The sequence below is a fragment of the Anabrus simplex genome, chromosome 7 (assembly GCF_040414725.1).
Source record: "Anabrus simplex isolate iqAnaSimp1 chromosome 7, ASM4041472v1, whole genome shotgun sequence".
In the NCBI taxonomy this organism is placed as follows: Eukaryota; Metazoa; Arthropoda; class Insecta; order Orthoptera; family Tettigoniidae; genus Anabrus; species Anabrus simplex.
Genome location: NC_090271.1, coordinates 40,162,634 through 40,190,010, shown reverse-complemented (window position 1 = coordinate 40,190,010; position 27,377 = coordinate 40,162,634). Strand labels below are relative to the sequence as shown.

Genomic DNA, 27,377 nt, shown 5'->3' with positions numbered 1-27,377 from the left:
GAGGTGATGCCACATCTACCTTATTCACCGACCTAGCACCATGCGACTTCTACCTATTTCTGCAGTGAAAAAGGAACATCAGGGTTGTCATTTTCCAAGAGATCAAGAAGTAAACAATGCAATTTCAGGAAATTCTCAACAGACTATCAAAAAAGGGCTTCAGGGAGTGTTTGGAAAAGTGGACTGAATGCTGAAATCATTGTGTTGTGTCGGAAGGAGAATACTTGAAGGTCTGTAAGTGAATTTGAATAAAGGTGGCCAGTATTTTGCTATAATAAAATAATTCCAGTTATTTTTTGACACCCCCTCGTATATGACTTGATTTGATTTCCAATCCTTACATGCAGATACTTCAGTTTACAGTGGCACTATGTATAGCTATGACCACCAGAAAATGACTACCTGTTTGCTACATGATGTGTTAATGTTTTCATTTCCTTTCTTTCTTCTTCTTTTTTTTAATAGTAGATAATGATTTCAATTCAATCTGAGTTTTCTCAAAATTTGGAAACTGATACTTATTGAAATGTGTTTTGGTTAAATAGGAGCAATAATATTTCATCTGTGGAAGGATCTCTATATGGAGTGGGATAATATTCTATAAAAGTTCAGTACTTTGTGATTGATTGATTGATTGATTGATTGATTGATTGATTGATTGATTGATTGATTTATTTATTTATTTATTTATTTATTTATTTATTTATTTATTTATTTATTTATTTTATTTATTTATTTATTTATTTATTTATTTATTTATTTATTTATTTAAAGAAATAGGAAGAGTCTCAAGGTAACAGATTATAAGTTAAAACAAAACAGCATCAACAGCAAAGAATAATATAGTCTCAAAGATAAAAATACAGACACAATTTACACCAGTCCAAAGAAGCCAAGGAAAGTAAATTTTTAACACACTCCCACCTTACAATTTTGTAGGTGATGAAAATTGTTTCCATCCTGAAATAATTTCACAAATTTTGTTTCTGGGGTATCCCAACTTGTCTTCACCTCCTGGTAGTAGTGACTGCTGGAACCTTGTCAGACAGTCCACTATCTGGAGGAGTGGTAGAGGCTTTGAACAGATATCCAGCAGCCTGCTCCAAGAGTGGTGTGATGTTTAAGCTCAATGAAATCTCCAAGAAATACAGATGTTGCATCCGTCTCATCTTCTCCTCTCCAGCAGTCTTTACTCTTGTTACCCTTATATGGCCACCCAGACCTGGACAGACCTCCGGGATGACACGAAGTAGCCAGTTGACTTTTTTCATGTCTATTTCGATTAGCACTATATCTCCAGCATACAGTTACTATTTAACGTCCCTGTAGATTACAAGTTAGAACTTCATCCTTGTTCTGTACTGACTCCAAAATTTAAATTTTTAACTTTTTGAATTCTTCAATCATAGTTCAGTCGGCTCTAGTAAAGATCAATACTTTAGCTCAGGTGTTTATAAACTTGCATGTAATCAATGTGAAGCTACATATATCAGACAAACAGACGTAGCTTCACGACTAGGTATCTGGAACATGTCAATGCGAAGAAGCACCGAAAATTCTTAGAAATGAGCAGTCACATGAGTGAGGCAAATCAACTTTTACAATTATTAAACAGGACCTAACCATCCTTAAGAAAGCTACAAAATGTAATGTTTTGAATACTATTGAAAATTTATATATTTTTCTGGACCAGTTTTACAATAATAACTGTAATTTAAATGAGATCTTCAAAAAGTAAGAAACCTTTATTTATCCAAATACCCTCTTTATTGGAAACACTAGGTATTGAAAAAGCTCAATCGTTTAAGAAGGTCACCTCAGTAATTCCATTTACAAACATGGCTACTGCTTCCCCTCCATCTTCCCCTTCTCTTCCCCCACTTACAGCTAGCCAAGCCCCTGTACAGGATGTATTACATAAGTACTAGACGCACAGCAGCAGCCGCCAAACCTGGCCACATTACTTATAAAGGGAGTCTGCTTTAAAGGAACAAAATAAGGGAAAGAGCATTCCCTCTTCATTCTTTTATTCACTAAATTATACTTCATAATTTGGTTGTCACCTTATTAGTTCTTTCCTCTTTCCAGATATGTGTTTGTACTAGATTATTACGGATGAAAAAGTTCCTTACAATTCAGTACAGCCATAGGATTCAATCTTGAGGAATATTTCCCTCTTCCACGCATGCTGGCAATGGAAGTTTTTTAACAAATATTGCAGGAGAGGCATATGTTTTAACTTTAAGAAGGATTTAAAAATGGGACTGTTGTAATTTGAAGAAACAACATTTTTCAATTTTTAGATTTAAATTTGAGCTATGAACTTACTTTAAGATTCAAGTTGAATGTACTTGATACATACTGTGTATAAAGTATTTTTAATGTGTTAGACCTTGTTTTAAATGATTATTACGTTTGTGCACACCATCATGTAGACAATGTCTTATTGATGGCTATTTTAATTTAGATCATTTAAAACAGCTGAAGATGGCTCTTAGGAGCTGAAACATGGATTGTATTTTTTCTGTAAATACCAATCGATCACTAAGAGTGATTGTAAGGCTGTATTGATTTGGTGGATCTCCCCAACCATTATAATTTAGAAAGGTCTGTAGATGCTGTACTCATATATTTAGACTCCTGTAGGCTATGATGTTCAACCCCTATGGGTGGGGGCGGTAGAATAATACCCACGGTATTCCCTGCCTGTCATAAGAGGTGACTGAAAGGGGCCCCAGGGGCTCTTTAACTTGGGAGCGTGCATTGGCGACCACAGGGCCCTGAGCTGAGTCCTGGCATTGCTTCCCATTTCCTAGGGAGTCTTTCATTTTCAGACCCTTTGTGGCCCTTGACTTTCTTCGGCCGATATCTTAATTTTCCGAAGTGTTGGATCCCCTTCCATTTTTCCTCTCTGATTGGTGTTATATAGAGAATGGTTGCCTAGTTTTACTTCCTCCTAAAACATTTATCACCACAATCACTCTATGACATCCAAGTCTGCGACCTCACTCTGGGGAATGCCCTGCAGGAAACAAGGCTTCCATTTCTCAGCCCCATCTTCAGTGTAAATCAGAGGCCTGGAACTTATAGTGGCTTCACAGTCACAATCTGGTTCCTTGTTGTCCTTCATAAGTTTCTTCTCAGAAGCTCTTTCAGCATTCTCACAAGACACTCCCACCAGCCACCCTACCATAGAGCTGGAGGTGGTTTGAAATTCCATTTTATTGTGTGTACTGAGAAGAATGACATTACTTCAATTCAGTTGACACCTTTCAAACAATTGTGTGTATCAGTGAACTTGATTCCATTCTCAGTACAGATGATGTGAATTCTCCCTCTGTAAGCAATGAACCTTCTTGATAAAAGAATCTGTACTGAGCGATTTTGGAAGTTCCAAATGTACTGCTCTCTATATGGCACTGAACAACCGCTACAACATGACCAGGAAATAGTTTTATTCAAAAGTAATTACCAAAAGTGTTAATACACTTATCCCACTGGCAAATGAGATGATCAATTCGGGTTTTATAGAAAGAGGTAGGTCGGTGATGGATCCACAACCACACCCACTCTTGCACTTCCTTGTCCAAATGAAACCGACGCCTACAAACGTCTTTTTTCAGGTCATAAAAAGTGTGAAAATCACAAGGTGAAAGAACCGTCCTGTAGGGAGGATGTTGAAGTGTTCCCCAACCAAATCGCTGAAGTGTATTCTTCACCAGATTGGAAGTATGGGGGTGAGCATTATCATGCAAGAAGATGACTCATCTGACAGCATTCCAGGGCATTTTGATTTTATGGCACATCACAATTTCTGCAAAGGTCTTCATAGCACTGTACGTTGACTGTGGTTCTACACTCGAGGAAGTCGACAAGCAGAGGACCCCTGCAATCAAAGGAGGTCATCGTGATTTTACCAGAACGTGTGTGAACAGCTTTGGATTTCTTTGGCAGGGGAGAATTATGATGTTTGCATGGTTGGCTTTCAGGCTCGAAATTGTGGCACCACGTTTCATCCCATATGATGATATGGGACAGAAACGCATACTCTTTCTCTGCCGCCTTTCTGTCAATCTTTTGTCCCTCCATCAGTTGATGCGGAAAGCACTGCGGGTAAATTTTGCGGAAACGCATGTGATCTTTGATAATGGCATGCATGGAGCCATGGCTAATGCTGATGTGAACTCGAATTTCTTCCTCTGTGATTTGTCGGTTTTCCCAGATAAGGACATCAATCTGCCCTATCACATCAGGAGTCATGCCTCGATGGACCTGTCCTGGGTGCGTATCATCTTGCAGTGATGTGCACCCTTCCCGAAATCTCCTGTGTCACTCATGCACACTCGTCATGGACATGCAGTGTTCGCCATACACAGCAGATATGCAGTGATGAGTTTCACGTTGCCCAGCACCCTCAGCTACCAGAGAATGACCCACACTTCTCTGCTCTTCTTTACTTGCCTCCATTTCTGCAGCTGGACGAACACACTAGACCAGTCTACGTTCCAACAAAGACATAACCCAACTACTGTATGCACTTGTGAGTTGTCACTATGCAGTTCTCCTACCACAGGGATGGCAGTATCGATACGTAACAACAGTGTTGTCACCTTTCACGTGGATTGTGTGTTATGGCGTAGGTGATCAGTTTTCATTTAACTGCCCCTTATAAATAGCACCTCCTAAACCTTATCTCCTCCAATCAGACATAGTAGACCAGCAAAGACTATGCCTGTAACTTGAAAAACAGCAGCATATTTTATCCAGTCCTTGGGTAATGGTGCAAAAGGAGGTTCAATACCTTTTGCCCAATGCCTCTTGCATATGACATACTGAAAGATGACTTTCCTGGCTAGCCTCATTATGCCTGTTATTGAGTACTTCTCATGTATGTCTGTTAGCAGTGTTTGAAGCCTAGCATGTTGTAAATGACAATGCTTTTGGGAAACAAACTTTGCACTATGACATGCTTGCCTGACTATATGATTGGACACATAAAGTCACTAGGTTCATCCCCTGACAGAAGTTTTGTCTTCACTCACATGAGGATTCACCTTCAGAAGTCTGCATTTCTTTAATCAGTTTTGTCTCTCTTGTTTCAAAACTTTCCTCTAGAATGTACTTTAATTTCTTGTCTGCCTTTGGGTTTCTCATAGGTCCCTTTTCTACTAAATGTATCGAATTTGTGACATTTGGTAAAAATATCTCAACATCCATCCTGCCATTTGTAAAATCTTGGAGTATCTCAAGAAGTGTATAAGGGATGATGTGAAGTTTATCTTCTTACAAGATGCACTGGAGACTATCTTCCTTTCATCATGTACTTCTTCCTCTGAAGCCAGTTCCTCTGACTGTAGAATCACTCCAGTTGTAGGTCTTGCAGTTTAAGAGATCCAAATCCCCTTTTAACATGACATACAAGTCGAGTGGCTATAACTGGTAATAACTCCAGCCTAGGGATTGTCTTCTGATTTATGAGTGCAGTTTCAAGAATGTATATAGGGAATTTACTCAAAATTCCTGATTTTTTTAAAAAAAGTTGTCTTTCACAAAATCATTTAATGATTACATCTAATTGTTACACATACCTTTGGATAAAGAATAGTACATTTGATATGTTGATGGGAATATTCTGGAAGTGTTGAGAACAATAAATGCATTAACATACATATCTTTATTACCCACCCTAGTATACACCATCGGCTTACAGGTAATAAAGACAGAGCGAAACACAAAAAACAAACAAACAATAGGTACTACTTTTTTTTTCTCTCCTAAAACTACTTGACTAAATTATCTACCTCTACATCTCCTCCCATACGTACGCGGATAGCCAGCATACGTGCAGGAAGCACCGCCTTACAAACTACCCTATTTCCCTATTCCTACCTACCACCTAAAAAACAATTAGTAGACTGGTCGCTGCGTCAGCCCTGGTATGGAATACATGCCCACCAACCCGTTGACCGCAGCCACCAGCCTCGCCATTTTCTTATTTTTTCATATGACCTACTTTCATAATTTCCATACTGCCAACATTTTCTCCTTAACTACAGTCCCACTTAATCTATCTAAATTACTATTACATACACCTTCTTTATCCTCCCTCCTCACACAAATACACTTAAACAATCCATTTTTTCCACACCTCATTTCCACACAAACAAGTCCAAGTCCATTAGTTCACTCAGTCATCACACTACTTTTTCCATCTTTTTTAAAAAAAATAATTTTTTAAATTTTTTTTAAGCTTCCACCTAAGCTTCATTTCAACCATCCACGACAAACTTAAACTATATACAGCTTCTTAAATTTACACTACCCTCAAGCCTCCTCAACCTCCCATTTTCTCAACTCTTATCTAATTTTTTCAGCCTTTCCCTTGTTACCAACTCTTCTCATAAACACATCTTCTCACATTCCTCAAGTCATTAATCTATCACCTCCTCCCATCCTACTACTTCTCTATCTACTTCCCAACAACTTGCCCGAGGCGGATCACCTTTATTACATTTACTCTGAGAGACCACTTCGTAGTATACTCAACTACCTTGTCCAACCCTTTTTGCAACCCACTTACCGTCAAAGGCAAAATCAATAGGTAATCCATGAATAGCAACCCCAGAACCTCCATTTTCCCTGTTCAAGGGCATTGCCATGCCTCTCCACCATGATCCTCTAAAATATTATTTATAAATAATACAAATAAGATAAGTAATATCGGGGATAGCTTACACCCCTGTCTTACCCTGCTCTTCGATTCAAAACACTTACTCATCCTTCCATCCTGCAATTTAATCATCACACACACTTCCTCATAAATTGTTTCTATTGCCACCCTCATTTTCTTTGACATTCCAACCTCCCTTAATCTCAAAAATAGTGCATCTCTACTGACTGTATCGAAGGCTTTTTCTAAATCGATCGCTGTTACATATAATTTACGCCCTGCTATCCTTACATACTTTGTAATCAAAGTGTCCAGAATCCAAACATTATTGACTGTATTCCTTCCTTTCCTAAATCCATTTTGGAACTCAGATATCCTACTGTACTGCTTCGCCCAATTCGTTATCCTATTCGCCAAAACCCCTGTGTACACCTTCGACAACGAGTCTAGGAGTGTAATTCCTCTATAGTTGTTAGGATCGCTCCTAGCTCCTTTATTTTTATAAATAGGGCATAATACCCCCTTCCTCCATTCTCTAGGAAATTTCCCCATTTCCAGCAACCTATTAAAGAATTTCACAATTCCCCTCAACATCAGTTCATTTGCCCCAACCTCCTTCCATACACTATTGGAAATACCGTTCACACCTCCTGCAGCCTTGGATTTAGCATTTTTTAATACTCTAATTACCTCCTGCCTTGTTATCTCCCCATCCAATATTGTAATGACTACTTCCAATTCCCTTCCTATATATGACTTATCTATTTCCCTACCCAATTTCCCCTCCTCTTCTAAAAGCCTTTTAAAATGCCTAACCCACTCATTTTCTCCTATTTTATCCCCCTTCCCCACCAGTTTCTTTCTTCTGATCTTGTTTATTGACTCCCATATCCTCTCAAATTTCTTCTCTCTACAATATCTATTTATTTTTTTCAGCTTCCGCTTCCATCCATCCCCTTTTCTTCTCATTCAATACCGCCTTATATTCCCTTCTCAATTTACAATATTCCTTCCTTTTTTCTTGCTCACCTTCCTTCCTAAACTCTGCTAGGGCTCTCATTACAACCTCACATTTTTTCCTGCAGTCTTCATCAAACCATCCATTCATTTTATTCTTTTTTCCTCTACCCTTCTCCTCACTTTCTTCCCCACCCTCCATACCCTCCATTTTAGCACGCTATCCATATCGTTCCCTTCTGCCACCCTTTCAATTCCTACCCTTAATATATCTCCCTCCTCTTTCAAATGCTGTCTCAATTTCTCTTTAGCATTATCATCCCATACTTCCATCCTTCATTCCTATATCTCTCCCTGCTTTCCTCCATCTTTCCCTTCTCATCAGCAACCAAAGTTCTCAATTTTATTTTGATGGGCATATATTCCGTTAACCCACATTCTAACACCTCAAAACTTATTATTCTCCTTAACACTATCTCTGAGCTTATTCCTATATCCACTACACTCCCTCCATTTGTTGTAATATACGTCAAATCTCCCACACTATCCCCCTTCATCCATCCATTTAAAATAAATAAATGTTCTATAGCACATAACTCTAATAACCTTTCTCCATAACTATTTACACCATTATCCTTACTCTTTTTTTGCAGTTCCCCGTCTACTTTTACTTCTTTCCCGTACACCGGTACCCTATTGCTCACTCTCGCATTCCAATCCCCCAATAAAACCATCTCATCTTCTACATACATCCCTTTAATTGTGTTTATTTCTTCAATCAATTCATCAAAAAAATTTTTATTTGCATAGACTGCTTCGCTCGGATGGTTATAAAGCAGTGCCAGACAAATTGCTTCCGTTGCCCCCTTCCGCATTTTTACTCTCAGCCACAGTACCCCTTCTACCCTAGTCTGTAACATCTCCACCCATTCAGCTACCTCATTTCTTATTAAAACTACTATGCCCCCGGAATTTTGGCCCCTCTTCCCTATTTTTTGCCTTACCACGTTTACTACTCTATAACCATCCCATGTAATTTCAACCCCTTTCCCTAACCACGTCTCTACTAGAGCAATTATCTCAAAATCTTTCACTAAATCCACAATTTCTCTATTCCCTAATTCCCCATCAACCCCCCAATATTCAGCACCCCTATCACCATCTCTAGTTATTTATTTCTTGCCCCCCCCCCCTCTATACTTCTGTGTTTCACCACTTCCCCCCTTACCTCCCCTAATTCTGACTCCTGACTCCTTTGCCTTTCCGTCACCTCTTCACTGCCTAAACCCACTTCACTTCGGTCTAGTGTTCTACTTGAAGATTCACTCCTTCCTGGGTTGTTCTGACTCACCAAGGACTCTGCTGTCTCCGCCACTTGACCGCTGACACCGCAGTCCCATCTTCTCTCTTCCTTCTCCGTACTGATGTCACCCTGCTCTTGATTTCTGCAACTCATTTCCTCCTCACATTTTTCCATCGTCAGCAGTTCCTCCTGTGCCCACGATTGCGACCAATTTCTACCTGAAGTTACCAGACACCTCCCCACTATCTTGGCTCACAATCCCTGAGCTCTAGCCTGCCACATATGCCACTTTTAGACATCCAACCACATCCTGTCTTCTTTCTCTGTCTCAGCCTTCAAATAAATGTTCAATCCTTTCAAATTTCCAGCATTCCTCAGAATTATATCGGCCATCAGGGTTGAAATTAATCTTAACTTCACTGGCCTATGTCCCTTGTTCCTTCCTACTCCATATATCATCCATATCAACTTCAGAGAAGTTCATCTTCATTTTATTCGAAACTTTGTCCACCATTTTCAATACTAACTCCACTTTTGATTCTATTCCTTCCTCAGGTACACCATACACATTTTTTCTTGCTGATTTGTTCCTCGCTAACCTCACTTCTCTCTTCATTGCTGTCAATTCCTCTTCCAGTACCTCCACCTTCTTTTTCAAGCTCTCTACCTCATCTTCTATCTCTGCTAACTTGTCATTTACCCCTCCAATTTCTTTTATACAAATTTTTAAGTCCTTCATCTCCTTGATTTGGGTTGCCTGGTGTTCCTGAATCATTTCCTTTATTTTTTCTCCTTTGCTTGCTTCCTTCACCACTCTCTTGATCTCTTCAAGCTCCTCCCAACTGAACGGTCCCTGGTTTGGACCCGGGTTCTTTTCTATACCTCCTACCACCAGCAGCGCCGCAATAACCGTCGCACACAACATAATCTCCAACAGTCCTTTATAACCACTAATTTCTCTTCCTCTCTCAGCTCCACCATCCTTCCAACACCACCTTGCACCATGCCATCTTCCAATTCTTAACCTGTATTGCTGTAGTGTTATTCCCATATTGCACACCTCAGCTCACTCACACGTCCGCACTTCCTGACGTCTCGCTCATGACTGAAATGCATTAACACAACATTAACTTGTTTCCTGCACATTGCATTCCTGCAGTTACAGATTATAAGAGATATTGGAAATGACCATCATTTACATGCCTACACAGGTTTTGCAACACATTTATCAAGTCTGGTGTTATTTCTGCAATACATTTAGAAATTGCTTGTTTCAGTTCACATAATGAATGAAGATTTTCTTTGTACACTCTTTCTTTAAAAATGCCAGAGAAAAAGTGTGGAGAGGTCAAACTGGGTAAACAGAGAGGGGGAGCATAAATTTCTTGAAATTATTTTATCTCCAAAAATAATCATGCATGGTCTTGTTAGCAGTGTGAATGTCACTTGCTGAGCTGCAATGTTTCACTCCACATGATGCAGCAGCTGCACTGTTATGAGAACATCACAGGCTGCTCTATTGTCTAAGAATGTTCCACAATCAAGCTAATCAGCTTAATCCATCAGGTACATGAGTAATTTTTCGCAGCCAGAGTGCGCTGCCTTTATGGATGATCTGTAGTTATATAGAGAATACTTGATTCTAATGAAGAAGTTAACTTATCAAAAGTATGAAAAGTTATGTTATGTTCTTAGTACTTGTTGACTATAGAGCAAAGAATAAAACTGTAAATGTAGAGCTTGATGGAGAGAACATTTCATTTCAAATTTTGATGTGGCAAAAGACCCTGCGCAAAGTGCACATTAAACAGTAAAGTTCTTCTTACGTTTTCTGACTCTATTTCTAAAATATATAAACACATTACATATTCATTCTTATAACTTGTTTTTATTTCTGTTTATTATTTTTTCTTGCAGGGCTCTATATTTTTCCAACTTCCTGAGGGCCAGGGATTGCTGTACCAGTTGATTGGCACTGCAGAACCTCCACTGATTAGTGCCAGGATCTCCCATGAAGTGCCAGCCAAGAGTACTCATACTGTACAGATACCAGTTACCAACTGGTTGCATGTCCCGCAGAGATTCTGTGTTGACATAGAGCTCATTAGGACTGAAAAATATGATCCAGTAATCAAGCTCGATGCAAATAATTATATTGATGTGTTGGGGAATTCAGAGAAAGATTTCTCACTTTCGTTCAGTGCCTTACGGGAATGTACCGTGACATTTAAGGTTGGTAAAGTGAGCGTCTTCTCATTCATTGTAGGAGAGATTCTTCCAATAAGGAACAAATATAAGTAGAGAAATGGATATATTATAAAATGAGAAGTTGTAATGGACCAATCTGAAGACAATTTTCTCCAGATTTCTTTCAGATGAAGCGTTAACGCATTCAAGTCACAATAAATGGCCACATTGTTGACTGTGGAATCAGATTTAATTTGCCTGCCTGTAGTTTGAGCATACCTGTCACACAAAAACATGCATAAAATAAAACCTAATGCTGATAATTAACTCAAATGTTGCATTCATGCCATGGAAGGTTATGACTTACTCATTCTTCATTCCTTGAATGAGTGCTGACTGTGGTACAAAGGTTTCATTTGAAATAATTTCAAAAAAAAGAGCAGATCCGTGTACTCTAAAAACATCTCAATTTCAGACAGTGGGCAGACTATACATTTTTCATAAGTATTTCTGAACCACCGCTGCACCCATGAAATGGATATATATATATATACTAGCTTATGTACCCGTGCTTCGCTACGGGATTGGATTCTCAGAGAGACTGACCCTGTGGTTTTCCTAACTGAAGTCAAGATAGGTCATTACACAAATGTCAGCAGGAAAATAGCGATTAAAAGCAATGATATCATATAAAATACTCGATCAAATGAAAAACTGCACATTTTCTTTTAACAAACAGTACTATGGTACCGATCTAACAGTCCAAAGTTCCTGAGATGGAATGACCAATCCGCAGACAGCCGTGAACACTCCTCTGCCATTATTCCATTAAATATGCACACTGCTCATTCCAATCAGTGCCTCAGAGTAGGGATTGAATAGCTCGAATGCTATGATGAATGAACCAGTGTGTCACGTACCAGTAGTATCAGAAAATTTATGAACCAGAGGAATGACATGCTAAAGAAGAAAGTCATCTAACTCCAAGCTAGTTCTCACCAATATTCAGGTAGGCTGTTACACTCAGTATGACCGGGCGAGTTGGCCGTGTGGTTAGGGGCGCCTAGCTGTGAGCTAGCATCCGGGAGATAGTGTATTTGAATCCCATTGTCGGCAGCCCTGAAGATGGTATTCCTTGGTTTCCCATTTTCACACCAGGCAAATGCTGGGGCTGTATCCTAATTAAGCCTTCACACTCCTAGCCCTTTCCTATCCCATCGTAGCTATAAGACCTATCTGTGTCGGTGCGACGTAAGGCAAATTTAAAAAAATACTCGGTACGCAGCAGTAATCCTATCTATCGTAAATGAGTGGCAACAGAAGACACAAAGCACACCACAAACAATGGTCAATGTAACGCTATTGTTGATCAATTTTATGATCTTTCTATATTGTAGGCCTTCACATATAGTTTTCTTTTGACTCTGTGATATTAGGGTGTCTTATAAAATTATTTATAGTGTAGACTGTAGTTCCTTATTCTCCGACTTCACATACCGATTTTCATTAAATTCTGTTTACCAGTTCTCGTGACTCGGCGCTGATATGGACTTAGTAACAAAAATCCAAATTCATGAATATCTTTGTGATCATAGCCGGTACAGAAACAATGTATAAGACATAAATGATCAGAAATTTAAAACTATATAACTTTAGTTATGTAATATTTATCGATACGGCACTAATAACTAAGTATTTGAGAATTACATTTTAGGCCTTCCCCTAAACTACCTTTTATCTCAGCGTGAATAAAATTATTTATTGCGTAGATTATAGCGATTTATTTCCCGACTTTGCATACTGATTTTTATTAAGATAGGACCACTAATAACATGAATATTTGAGAATTAAATTTTAGACTTTCCCCTAAACTACCATTTTTCTCAGCGTCAGTACAATTATTTATGGCTTAGTTTGTAGCGACTTATTCTCCGACTTTGAATACCGATTTTCATTAAGATACGACCACTAATAAAATAAATATTTTAGAATTAACTTTTAGGCCTTCCCCTAAACTACCATTTCATTCAGCGTGAATAAAATTGTTTATGGCCTAGATTGTAGCGACATATTCCCCAACTACGAATACCAATTTTCATTAAATTCTCTTCAGCCATTTTCTCGTGATGCGTGTACAGACAGACAGACAGACAGATAGATAGACAGACAGACAGACAGACAGACAAAAATTACGGAAAATTAAAAAGGGCATTTCCTTGTTACTGTGGACTGATACGACTGATACAGAAATACCAACCTTTTCAAATTCTGAGCAATGTACAGACAAAACTCTTATTTTAAATATATAGATATATCTTTTCTTTCTAATTTCCAATCACTATGGTTCTTTTTGGTCACTGACCACACGCATTTGGAAGAACTTGGCATGGCACTTTCACTCTCATTTTCTTCAATATTCTGCTCACTTCAGTAACTTTCACTATTGCTATCACTATCCTCGAATTTGGTTTCATTTTCCAAAACATCATTATTGCCATAATTGCCATCTAAAACAGCCTATGAGCACTTTCAATCTTTCGTTAACATTAACGCAAAACCGCTTCTACTGCATAATGAATACGTAATACCAATGAAAATAAACTGTTATTCAACAATTCCAGTGTCACAAAGAAATACAGACAGCATTGTTTACCAACAGCACATGCCTCTAGATCCCTATAGTGTATATTGTTAGAAATGATATTGCAAAGGGAATCTAATATACGAAGATAAGAGAGGCATTGTGCCATTGCGAGCTGAGTTCATCATTTCATTCATGCGCCAAAAGACTGCGTGCAACCACAGCTCATCATATGACGTGAATGGGTAAAGTTCTCGAATATATGCTATATATTGAGATGTTTTAGAGATCATCAAAGATAGGATAACACAATGACAGACTAGTATAGCCTTAGGGAACAACAGCAAGGACACTCTCATCATCAATCCTAACTTTTCCAGATATTTTCGCAGCATTTGACAAACCAATTTCTACTGCCCAGCTTCATCAAGGGCATGGACATCTACTATTCATAAAACCCATCTGTAAAGTATGAATATGCAGAATATTTTTCTTTCGTTATGTATATTCATATCTTCCTGTTGGTCATGGTTTTGTTTCTTGTTTGTTCCTTTTACATTAACCACAATAGCATGATTTAGTTGTTTACATTTCTCTGGACTTTTTGATAGTACCACAATATTTAGTATACAGTAGAAGTCTCCGTTGTAACAACAGTTTTTTTCTGTCCCTTGAAAATTGCTATATTAAACTGTGTATTATCCTTTGGAAACAGCAAGAACCCTATCACTAATGCATCTGTTACTATGACAATTAAGTATGTATTATTTTCTCCGTTATGAATATTTATGCATTCCAGCAATTATACTGAATATGATCAGTCATCTTTGATACAGTTTTCTTGCCATGTGCACCAGCAAGTAGCTGTAGTCGTTTAAGTGTGGCCAGTATCCAGTATTCGGGATATAGTAGGTCTGAACCCCACTGTCGGCAGCCCTGAAAATGGTTTTCCGTGGTTTCCCATTTTCACACCAGGCAAATGCTGAGGCTGTACCTTAATTAAGGCCATGGCCGCTTCCTTCCCACTTTTAGTCCTTCCTGTCCCATCGTCGCCATTAGACCTATATGTGTTGGTGCGACGTAAAGCAACTAGCATTAGCACCAGCAAGATCTCTTATCAACATTCAAACTCGAAGGCAATATCAGAGTCTGTTGGTAATACTCGTCGATTGGTGTTCTGTAAACACACTTTGAAATGAAAGAGAACATGTTTCTGTAACAAGTGTGTAAATAACATGGCTGATAACAGTAGTTAACTTGTTAGAATTAAAGGCTGAAGAAAACTATCATTTAATTTTAATGCTATACTGAAATTAAGAATATGATATACCTCAAAATATGGTGCAGAAAACCTTTTTCACTGGGGCTTATTAATGGACAAAAATGTATTAAAAGGTGTGTAAAATACCAGGCAACAAATATAAAATCATATTCACTGAGGCCCATGAAAGTATCAGCACGTTATTGCCATATGCTGTATTTCAGACCACTGGGTAATTAAAAATTGTTTTCTGGCTACATTCTTCAACCATGAATTATTTGGAGGTTAAACTCTGCCATGTATGAGTAAATGACTTTGACCATCATATTGCAAGCCGTCCACTTCATGACCATATCGATGAGTACAATCAACAAATTAATTTAAAAACCACCTATTGATTAGATGATTTTTAAATTAATTTGTTGATTGTTTAACCATCATCTCGAATGCGACAATACTTCTATCGACTTGAGTCGAAGGTGCGGGTTGCAATGTATGCACTACCATTGAAAGGTGTGGGTGCCTGTCCACTTCCTAGATTTTAATTTTGTCTTTATTAGTAAATGATTTCATGACTTTTTAGTATTGATAACTGGGCTAACACAAGACAAATATATACCATGCTATTGAACTTCACACGATTATGTTCCTAATCTGCAGGTAGTCTGTCATGTGACAAATATTCACTACCCTTCACTGTATCACTCAACACAATCAATTTCTAACTTCTAATTACAAATTAAATCACATTGGTTAAGTTAATAAATTCTGAATGGAATGCAAAATACAAACAAAAACAGGCTTACTGGGTTATTCAGTAATATCAATGAAAACCGAAAAGTAAAATTGAACTTTCCTGGGGCTAACGGCTTGCTTCCTGAAGGTGTATTTTATCCTGCAAAGTTCAGGAATTCAAGGCCATTTTACATTTTTGCCCAACCTTTCCTGACCTGCTTCCTATGGAAAGGGCTCTAATCTTTGTTGGAAATCATGTTCCTTTCACAAGGGGTGACAAAGAACATTTTTAGGGTTAGGAAAGATGTGATCATACTAAGCAGTAATAGAGAAAATTTATGGCGCGATAAGTGAGGTATTTTTATATAGATTTCTTTTTTACAAGTTGCTTTACGTCACACTGACACAGATAGGTCTTATGGTGATGATGGGACAGGAAAGGGCTAGGTGTGAGAAGGAAGCAGCCGTAGCCTTAATTAAGGTACAACCGCAACATTTGTCTGGTGTGAAAATGGGAAACCACAGAAAACCATCTTCAGGGTTGCTGACAGTGGAGCTCAAACCCACTATCTCCAGAATACTGGATACTGGCCGTACTTAAGTGACTGCAGTTATCGAGCTCAGTATATAGATTTAATAGGACGCGGATTGGGACTTTGAATTTATGACATGCTAAGCAAGAAATTGTCTTAATGAAGAATGCACTAATGTGGTTTCACTGTATTTTCCTGCATCCCATTAAATTGTGAAAGGTTCTTCCCATGTAAATTTATAGAGAAAAGGTTATCAGTACTCTATTGATGCTTGAAATTTTCGTTATACATATACGGTTAGGTTAGGTGACGCTGTTTGAATCAGAAAACTGAAACATTTGCCACAAAGCCACTGGAGGGATACTACTCCAATTTTTCAGAATGAAATTGAACGTTCGCATTCAGGTTTTCTGGGAATTAGAAAACTAACTAACAAGTAAGTCATGGTATGGAAATCTGTAAAAACACAAGTTTGGAACATTACTGATTGCTGTTTCATACCAATTTTGAAGTGTGTGTGGTTTTTCGCCCTGGCTTTTATGAAACACTGGATATAACGACAATCCGCTATAGCGCGTAATATTTTGCCATTATGAATTCTCGCTATAACAGACTTCTACTGTATTTAGTGTTTACAAATCCTAAATCTGAGAAATATTTATGCCCATTACTAAGCTTAGGTTTCCTTGTATCTCTTTAGGTGACATATTATTTAGCAGAAATCTTCAAAATAGACATATTTATAATTCTTGTACCCATGCTCTAAGTTGTTCTATTAGTTCTCTTCATATCATGAACATTTGCAGCTAAGTCATCTCTCCTGTAAGACATATTAAATTAGTGCTAATTCATATTATAGTAAATTATGGAATCCTGTAAACACATGTCCATGCATGATGCTACTGGCTTTCTATACTGCGTTGGAGAGAGAATGATGAGTGGAGAAAGAAACCTGTGGAGGAAAACAGAAAACCGCCATAGTATCTGTAGCCATGCTCGGGAGTAATACGACTACAAGTAATAATAATAATAATAATAATAATAGTAATAATAATAATAATAATAATAATAATAATAATAATAATAATAATAATAATAATAATAATAATAATAATAATAATAATAATAATAATAATACCTGCTACCACTGTGCAACCTCATTGTTACACACAAACACAAATTAATGTAAAGAGACCTAATAATAATAATAATAATAATAATAATAATAATAATAATAATAAAGGCATGCACAAAATTAAAACCATACACACATTAAGCACAGAAAACAAACAATAACAAACTGGTTAACCAACATGATGGCTAAGGTAGGATAGGTGGGAAGCGGCTAGGAACCAAATCCAGGCGGTGAAAGGTATTGGTAATGCTGAAGAAGTGAAATCAATTGTGATTCCAATTCAATAAGTTTACTTAACAATTTAGGTGGAAATTAAAGTGCAAATAAATCAACAAATTACACCTTTAAAAATTGAAAATATTTTCCAAAAATAATTACAAATTTACCCAGATGGTACAATTTCAGTTATGTAATTTTAGGCTGGAACATCTCACACCATGTTCCACTGTTCATGGCGAAACATTTAAATCACATAATACTGTCGGAAAGAAAAAGGAAAGTAGCATTATACAGTCATAAGGATGTACATGTAAGAAAGGAGAATGATATTTAAGATATTTATCCTAGTGTGGGGCACCTTTAGGAGGCAGTCCCTTCAAAAACACTTCTGAGAAAGGGTGCCCGTCCTAAATGTGAATATTCTAAGATGACGCAGAATAGATGAGACAGCCCCAAGGGGAAAGTTACACTTTACGATTACATCGAGAGGCGTTGAATATCTAATTTACAAAACACAAGAAACAGGAAGTGTCTCTTAACACAATTATGATATGACTTGCCGGAAGGCTAAGTCATTTTAAGAAAAATTTGGCAACTGAAGGAAAAACGGGTAAACTCCAGCAAAAGAAATTGAACGGAACACTACATTTGAAGATAACTACCAGAAAGATGAAAAACAACCAAGTGCTTACATGTTGGAGGGGCCAAGAAGACCCGTCACCTGAAGAAGGTAACCTCTCCCTTCAGTGGTCACAATTCAAAGACGGCTCAGCAAAGCTTGTCTTTAGCCACGAGCTCCTCTTCGGAAATTAGGAAATTGTAAAACAACCAATGAGCGTCCATATTTTCCTTCGTCCGCCAATCACAACTACTGTTATTTTATCCAATGAGGGCCCAGCACAAAGTGCTGATAAAGAACACCGAGTAGCATCGAGAAATTTCAAAACTAATGCAATATGATGAAACCAGAATCTCCTGGAATCATCCCATTCCGATCTAGCGCGTGTACTACAGTATGTTTTTTGATAATTATTACATCTTACTTCAATTTTTCACGACTACCAAACAATCTTGAAGCCATGTCGACATAAACTAATTCCAAAATTCACACACAAAAAATAACAATAAATAAATACATGATATAAAATTCCCCAGTCTTTCAATTTCAAATAATCACTACAGTATCAGTTCCTTGTAAAACCGTAATGAGATGGCCAGGAACAGGTGTAAACAACACTGACAGTTATATTACTACTACTACTGCTGCTGCTGACCTCCATCTTGTTCTCTGTCTTGATCACGTTGGCGCTTTACATAGGTCATTACTATGGTTGGCTTGTCGCACCCGACCTAACTGCCAGGTTTCAATAAAGCCACCCCTGACTTGAGATGCTTCATGCTGGATTTCAGTGGCATTTCCTCCACTAAAGAACTATGGAGAGGCTAAACGGTTAGCTTCACTTGGGAGAGAGTCATTGTAGGGACAAACCAGTCACAAGATCTATTATGCATGAGTTGATGAATAAACAATGAAAAGTACTATTTCATATATTATCTTCAGTTGTTAGAAAGAGAATGATACAAATTTCAGTGTTCACAATTTAATTTAGTTACAATCTGTGCAGGAATAATTCTGTATAAGGGTAGAACTCATCTATTCATTGCACTGCATGGTTAACCCGTCATGTCATCACTATTTGTAGTGATAGCCAGGCAGCGCTAAAAGCACTATGTGCAGTTAAAACAACATCAAAACTGGTATGGGAATGCCAAAGGATGTTAGATCAGCTGTGTGAGCTTAACTCAGTTACCCTATTATGGGTTCCTGGGCACACAGGTATCAGTGGAAATGAAGAAGCTGACAAACTAGCGAAACAGGGCTCAATGGGTTCCTTCACAGGACCAGAGCCCTTCCTGGGAGTGTCACTCCGAAGTGTGAGACTGGCAATATCCCAATGGATAAACCAGTCTCACCTAGATATTTGGAAGAGGTTAACCATAGCAAGACAGGCAAGTGAACTTATCAAAGGGCCTAGTCAAAGCTATAAAAAGGTCCTAATGAATTTGAATAGGACCAGAATGAGAATGGTAGTTGGACTGTTAACAGGCCACAAAACCTTACAGAGACACCTACACATCATGAAAATCACCCAGGATCTGATGTGTAGAAGATGCGTTAAGGAGGAGACCTCCGCGTATGTGTTATGTCAGTGCGAGGCTTTTGCAAGCACTAGACATCGATACCTGGGCTCACATTTTGTGAGCCTGGAGGACATCAGGAATGCCAAAATCATCTATCTATCTAACCCGTCATGTGGGGAGCGAGCTCTTCCTCGTTACCCACTACGGTGGGGAGGTGTTTTCATAATTATTTATTTTTTAAATACTTGAATTATGCAACCCGACATGTGTCTGTCTAATATTACTTGTATATTGTGACAATAAGACACATTAATTTCAATACTGCACCACATATTCACGATAAGGAGTGATTTTTAAGCAAGACATTTTTTAGTGCAACAAATGCATAAGTCTCATATTTCTATTTTTTCTCTTATGGGCATTGTAATAGTTTCTCTCCGAAACTTGTACATAAGCAGTAAACATTTATGAATCAAACTACCATTGTAGTCCCACAAGCACTATAAAATATTGTTATACTGTACTATTATTACACTAGTGAATTTAAAAATGATCAGAGAAAAATGTACTCACCGAATATGTACTTTCTTCTCTTGTTCTGGATATGAAACTGCCGAGTCACTAATTTCACTCAGAGACTTTCACTATATATCCACATGCAGTGGCGGTGACAATAGGGGAGGGGGGGCTTAGGGGTAGTGCTCCTCCACATTTTGGGAAAAATAAAATTTTTCTTGTATTTTAGCCACCTAAAAGATAAATAAAAAATCGCTATTCAAATGTAGGCCCTACCATTTTGTTGCGACTTTCTTTATTCCCCAGTCACTGTCACTGTCTACACACATGCACACACACACACAAATTTGCACAACTATGAATACTATTCATAATACACATGCAATGGATGCCTCTCAGTTCACTACACTCCGAAGCAAGGAGCCGGGCACAGTGCAACATCGCAGATTTTGCAGCAGTGCTGTGCCTTCTTTCTTTTATTATTTGCATTGCAGACAACACATCTCTTGCTTGCAATGGGTTTTGTTTTTGAGGGGGAATTGAAATCCAGGAAGTGCCTTCCCGAGAATCGATCTGAAGTGTCATTTGATAGTGACACCACTGATCTGACTGGCTGGGCTTCAGCGGGGGTTAATTTATCATTCTTGTCAAAAAGCTTCTGGATAACGTGCATACAAAGTTGTGAGTGAATTTTCCTCCATGTTTTTTATATATAACAAAGGAATTGAACATTGTTATGTCCAGCAAGTGCCTGAAAATCTTTTGGTAGAACTTTATTCGCTTTCGGGCTGTACTTACGGGACCATACACTGATCAGATAAATTGACCCCACCCATTGAGTCATTGTAATCTATACACATGACAGGCTTTTCTACTGTGTCCCCTTTCCTGTTTTTCACAGCGTGCATTTTGGCATCATGTATGCTACTTAGCATACACACATCCCTCTTGTCTCTCCACTTGAGAGAAATGAGTTTGTTACGATAATCTAACATAATTTCCTCCTTTTTTAGTTTTTTCCCCATTACATCTTTTGGGAGATTTTTTCTGTTCAGTCTTACGGTGCCTACAGCATCTGTCTGAAGGTTATTGAGCAGGTCAAATAGCTCCGGACTACTGTAGTAATTATCCACAGCTATTAGATAACCCTTATTCAGGAGACCTTCGGCCAGTGTAAATACAACTTTGGAAGGCTTAGTGTACTCAGAAATATCTATTCCACAAACTTTGTTTACCAGATCAGTTTCCTTCCCCGTATACCATAGGAGGTTCCACACATACCCAGATTTAGCTTCACATAACTTATAAGATTCCATACCAAAGCGCAACCTTTTCTTCGGTATGTATACCTTCCATCCCAGTCTACCTTTCCACAATAACAGGCTCTCATCGATAGATAGGCGATCGTCTGGAGTATATGCGATTCTGAATTTTGATAATAGGTCGTCTAAAACTGGCTTCACTTTATACAATTTGGGATGAACCTGTCTATTATAAGCTTCATTGTCTGCAAAATGCAAAAATTTCAGTAAAAGGAAAAATCGTTTCTCTGACATAATTTCATAAAATTCAGGAGTAGCTAACAGTTTATTATGAGAAAAGTAATGGACTAATTTCGGCTTCTGAACAATACCCTGCAGTAATAAGATTCCTAAAAAGAGTTTTATTTCATTTTTGTTAGTGGATATCCAGTCTCTCTCATGACTTCTTCTTTTCACTTTTGCCATCAAATAATTCAAGGTAATTGTTTGCTGAGCATACAGATTTGTTTGCTGTGCAATAAGCTAACAAAGTACGTCATCTATAAAAAATTCGTAAATTTCTTTGGGCTGTTTCTGATCTAAAAGTTCACCCTGGATTCCAGCATTGTAATTTGTTGGAAATCTTGCTTGCTTACAACCCCGCACATCCTATCCACCCTGTAGAGCAGCAGGATTACCGTCATTCGCAGTTTCAGTTTCACTGCTTTCACTGGAACTCGAACTCCATACCATTGAACATATCTTGGAACCCTACTAGAAAAGCTAGTTCCCGGAATATTTATAAGTATGCTGGCCACATATATAACAGAAAGAGTTGGGAGTGTTCACACATTTTCACCTCTGAACATCATTGCCACTTGCCATTTTAACACAAACTAACTACTTTTCACTCAATCTACTTCAAGTGCACGTTTTAATTTGTAGACAAAGGCGTGACACATGTTCTCAGATTCTCCTCTTAGACTATGGAGAATAGTGATCTTGGCATTTTGACCTTGTCTGTCATTGCGCATGCGCGAACTTCAACTGTTCTTGTTCTTCCAGTGTTCCTGTATGATTACCTACTCCCCTCCAGAAGAGAGCACATACATTATTTTCTCTCAGACATTCCATACCTTCATTCCATACAACCAATCCAAATCTCATTTACAACAACGAAGCTCCATTTGCATAAACATGATGTGGACTTGTGACAAATCTGTACGTGATACGAAACAACTGGTATTAATTTTTACATAATCACACTAAATGGAACGTATATCGCATACAATTACTTTTGCTAGAAAATCTCCACAGGCTGGTGTAATTGTAGTATAAGCACTTTTGATGGGCTGGAGCGGGAGAATAGTTGTTCTTGCTGTTGATTATCCAGGAGCTGCAAGGAAGTTGGTAGAGAGAAGGAAAAGAAGAAGGCAAATAGGAGTGGTTGTGTAATACTGGGGCAGTTCAAAAGGATTCTCACTTGTCATAAACTCTCAACTCATAGCTGTTCTGAATCTTTCCTTAACCACTGTAGGATGCAATGTCTGCATGTTCCCAGCTCTACATTAATCAAAAACACCCATACTCTTCTAACATTATTATTATAGATGAGTTCTGCAAAATTGTCCTTTTATTTAGCATTTGCATCTGAAATAACTAAAATAGGATGGTATTATAAAAGGAAGGAAAAAAATGAAAAAAATAAGGGCATTTAACTCAAAGTAAGTATCACACCAAATCTTATTAACCCAGCTGAAGAAACTTCTGTCCATATTTTGACACATCGTTAAGTTAATATTTGGAGAGTTTGTGGTACATAGATTGCTGTCTATCCTCTAAGTTTCCTTTATGCAATAATGTTTCTTAAATGCTGAAATAATTTCAGCTTGTTGATGAACAGTAGTCATGCTGAAGTCCTCTGATGTTATATGGAAATCAAGGCAAAAAATGAACTTGGCCAAAGAAATAAAAATTTAAGTAAGCATTGGTCTTCATGCAGTTTCTGAACTGAAATCTCACCAAAACCAGACAGCTCCTCATAATACTGAAGGTAAAGAAGTGAGCTAAAACAGACATATCCTATTGTTGGCTTTCCTGTGTCAATAAAAATATGTCTGAAAAGTTACACATGCAGACAATTGCTATCATACACTGATCAGCCCACCTTTGGCACGGAAAACAGCGGCGACGCATCTTGGCATGGAAGCAATGAGGCCTTGGTAGGTCGCTGGAGGGAACTGATGCCACATCTGCACACACAAGCCACCTAATTCCTGCAAATTCCAGGGAAGGGGGCTCTGAGCTCTGAAGCCATGTTCAATCACATCCCAGCTATGTTCGATCGGGTTAAGATCTGGTGAGTCGGAGGGGCCAGCACATCAATTGCCACTCGCCACTGTGTTCCTTGAACCACTCTATCACACCCCTGGCTTTGTGACATGGTGCATTATCTTGTTGAAAAATGCCACTGCCGTTGGGAAACATGATCGCCATGAAGGGGTGTACGTGGCCTGCAACCTGTGTACGATAATTCTCGGCCATTATGGTGCCTTGCACAAGCTCCACTAGACCCACGGATGCCCACATAAATGTTCCCCAGAGCACAACTAAGCAGCCGCCAGCTTGTCTCCCTCCCCTGGAAGACAATGGATTTGCACACTCCCATTGGCATGATGAAGAAGGTATCAGGATTCATCAAACCATGCAATGCTCTGCCAATGCGCCAACGTTTAGTGACGATGGTCATGTGCCCATTTCAGTCATAATTGCCGATGTCGTGGTGCAAACATTGGCACATGCATGGGTTGTCAGCTGTGGAGGTTAATCCTTAGGAGTGTTCAGTGCACTGTGTGTTCGGACACACTTGTACTCTGCCCAGCATTATTAAAGTCTGATGTTAATTCTTCCACAGTTCACTGCCTGTCGTGTTTTACCAGTCTGTAATGAGGGGTGGCCGCCTAATCCCTTGATGTTTGAACATAGTTTCACCTTGGTTTCGCCACTTGTTGAAGACACTTACCGCACCACTCCTCAAACACCGACAAGACGTGTAGTTTGCGAAATGCTCATGCCGAGCCATCACAATCTGCCCTCGGTCAAACTCAGATAGATCGCACCTCTTCCCCATTCTACACATGGATAGCACGCTCACTGATACTATATGTACTAACTAGCAGCCATTCCTCATCAGGTGACGCTGCTATTGCCTGGATGGGTTTATATCAATAGTAGGTAGGTGGTCATAATGTTCTGGCTGATCATTGTACATTTTCCTTTCGCCTTGAAAGTCTGGATCTGACTCAAATGTTTGGTTTTGCCGGGACTCTCTTCATATGTAACTTATTAAGTATTATATATATATTATATATTTTAAAATCTGGAACATGTGCAATAGTGATATCCATTTAATTACAGGTACAATTTCTGAATGAGAAGACTGAAGAATACCAATTTTTTGAAGTAACATTTCGTGTTGTGAAGGGCAACATCTTGGACGTGATTAGGCTAACATCATTTGCACGCCATCCTACAGCACATCAAATAAAGATTGAGAATCCTCTTCCAGTTCCAGTGAACTTTACTGTAAACTGCACATCACCTGATGTGCAGTGTCTCAGTACTCTTACGATCCCAGCTAAAGCAGAAGTGAGTATAAAGAGGAATTTCCTGTATATTTCTCGTTTAATATTTGTTCCATCAGATACAACGGAGATGAAACGTTTCATAGTGTTGAGGTTGTGCAATAGATAGGTCACTTTATTAATTCAACAATCTAGACTTGGTCTAGATTTTTAGCTGAATGGTCTGTTCTGAAGGCCCTGGAATCAATTTCTGGCAGAGTCAGCTGTGTTGAGTTCATTCTCTGACTTAGGGATTGAGAGTTTGTGCCCATCTCAATACACATCTGTTCATCCATGCACAACAGCTCACAAAGACCTTTAATAATAATAATTTCATGTGGCTATTTCTAGCCAAGTGCAGCCCTTGTAAGGCAGACCCTCCAATGAGGGTGGGCAGCATCTGCCATGTGTAGGTAAGTACGTGTTATTGTGGCGGAGGATAGTGTTATGTGTGGGGTGTGTGAGTTGCAGTGATGTTGGGGACAGCACAAACACCCAGCCCCCGGGCCATTGGAATTAACCAATGAAGGTTAAAATCCCTGGCCCGCCCGGGAATTGAACCCGGGACCCTCTGAACCAATGGCCGGTACGCTGACCATTCAGCCAACAAGTCGGACACAAAGACCTGTGGTGAAGTAGAATACAACACCTTTCGGAGTGAATGGTATCTCATGAATCTCCACCTCCTGGTCATCAGCTCAGCTGCGCTACTTTGAGGTCTCTTGATCGTTTGAGGAGTGATACTGGAATTTCTAGGGACTACCTCAGAGACAGAACTTTGTGATGGCAGGGAAATACAAACTACCCCACACATGTATAACTGTCAGCTAAACCCTGTCCAATGTACACTTCAAGACCTCATTCAAGTGACAAAAGAGGGAATTGCTGTCGCTGATTATTGGATGGACTCAGTGTGACCGCACAAATTACATCTCTATGACCCACTAACTACTTTTTTGGTTTTCAGAGTTGAGTAATTGTAAAGTGTATGTTATGTTTATGTATGAATTAGATTGTACAAGATACACCTTTTCAATACAAGATATGTTGTTGGTTAAGATTACAACCTCATTTATATATGGTACCGGTTTCAACATCCATGAATGTCATCATCCACCAAGTAGGGTCATTATACAAAGATACATAGTAAAGTTAAAACACATAAAATTGACCCTACATAATTAAAACTTTCTATAACAAGTTAAAATACAAGGAATATTAGTGATAAATATCCAGGTTTAAATACACAATTTATACAAGTTTGACAACTTATTAGTTAACAATAAGAAACTGAAGCTGAGGAGCCTCGTAGAAAAACAAGTTTAAAGCCTTTGGTACTCTTGGAATTTTAAAAAATAGATTTGAGTCCTTTGTGTGGCATTGGTAGCCACAACATATGCAGAGAACTGTGTGCTGAGTGCAATGCAAAAATGGTTAAAATAGTAGTGGTGTTCCTGTGTGAGCATTGAAGAAGTGACAATAAGTCAATTGGTAATATATATAAACTCTCTTCATAAAATACGATGTTATATCGTGTTATATTGGAGTGAGTGGATCTTGTGGCTGGTGCTATATATTGAAGATGTTGAAAGCAAAGTTCTCGATCCAATGCAGGACCTGCAGTATGAAAAATAAAAATGAGTTAAACTCGGATGGTGGAAATGGGGCAAAAAGTTAATCTTTATGAAGAGACTCAAGTCGGTTGGTTGATTGATTGGTTGGTTGGTTGATTGGTTGGTTGGTTGCATATGCTACTGAGTTGAAGAGGAACTGGCTTGGACCACCTAAGGAAGGAAGGGAAGAGAGAACGAGTGTGTTAGGGAGGAGAAGGGGGAGGGGTGGGATCAGGGGGTTTTAGAGGTAGGAGGGGATATTGTGTCAAAGTGTTACATCCTATCTGAAAGACAGAGTTGTTTTTTGAAATTTTGAACATATTAAACACTACAATGAGAATATCAAACAGGATTTTTGGTTTCTCAGAGATGCCATTTAAATTAGTTTACTCACTCACTCACTCACTCACTCACTCACTCACTCATATTACAACGAAGTTCCTTAAACTTTACCAACATTTTCCTTACAATTTCTTTGTATTGAGGGTCCTTAATGTTGCCAAGGAATTTAGTAACTATGTCTTTGAATGCGTTTCATGCCTCTTTCTCAATTTTGGTCATCGTGTCTGTGAAATGTTTATCCTTCATCAGTTTACGAATCTGTGGTCCATCAAATATGCCTTCTTTGATTTTTGCATCTGATAATGAGAGAAATCTAGTG

General features: G+C 38.5%; 1 protein-coding gene across 1 annotated transcript in view; it reads left to right on the top strand.

Moving 5' to 3' along the window:
- LOC136877675 (hydrocephalus-inducing protein homolog) overlaps positions 1-27,377 on the top strand; it is a 127,024-nt gene that overhangs the window by 41,887 nt on the left and 57,760 nt on the right. Inside the window, exons 6-8 of the mRNA XM_068228701.1 lie at positions 3,955-4,281; positions 10,848-11,162; positions 24,898-25,132. Of these exons, the coding sequence (XP_068084802.1) occupies positions 3,955-4,281; positions 10,848-11,162; positions 24,898-25,132 (877 nt within the window). The remainder of the gene's footprint in view (positions 1-3,954; positions 4,282-10,847; positions 11,163-24,897; positions 25,133-27,377) is intronic.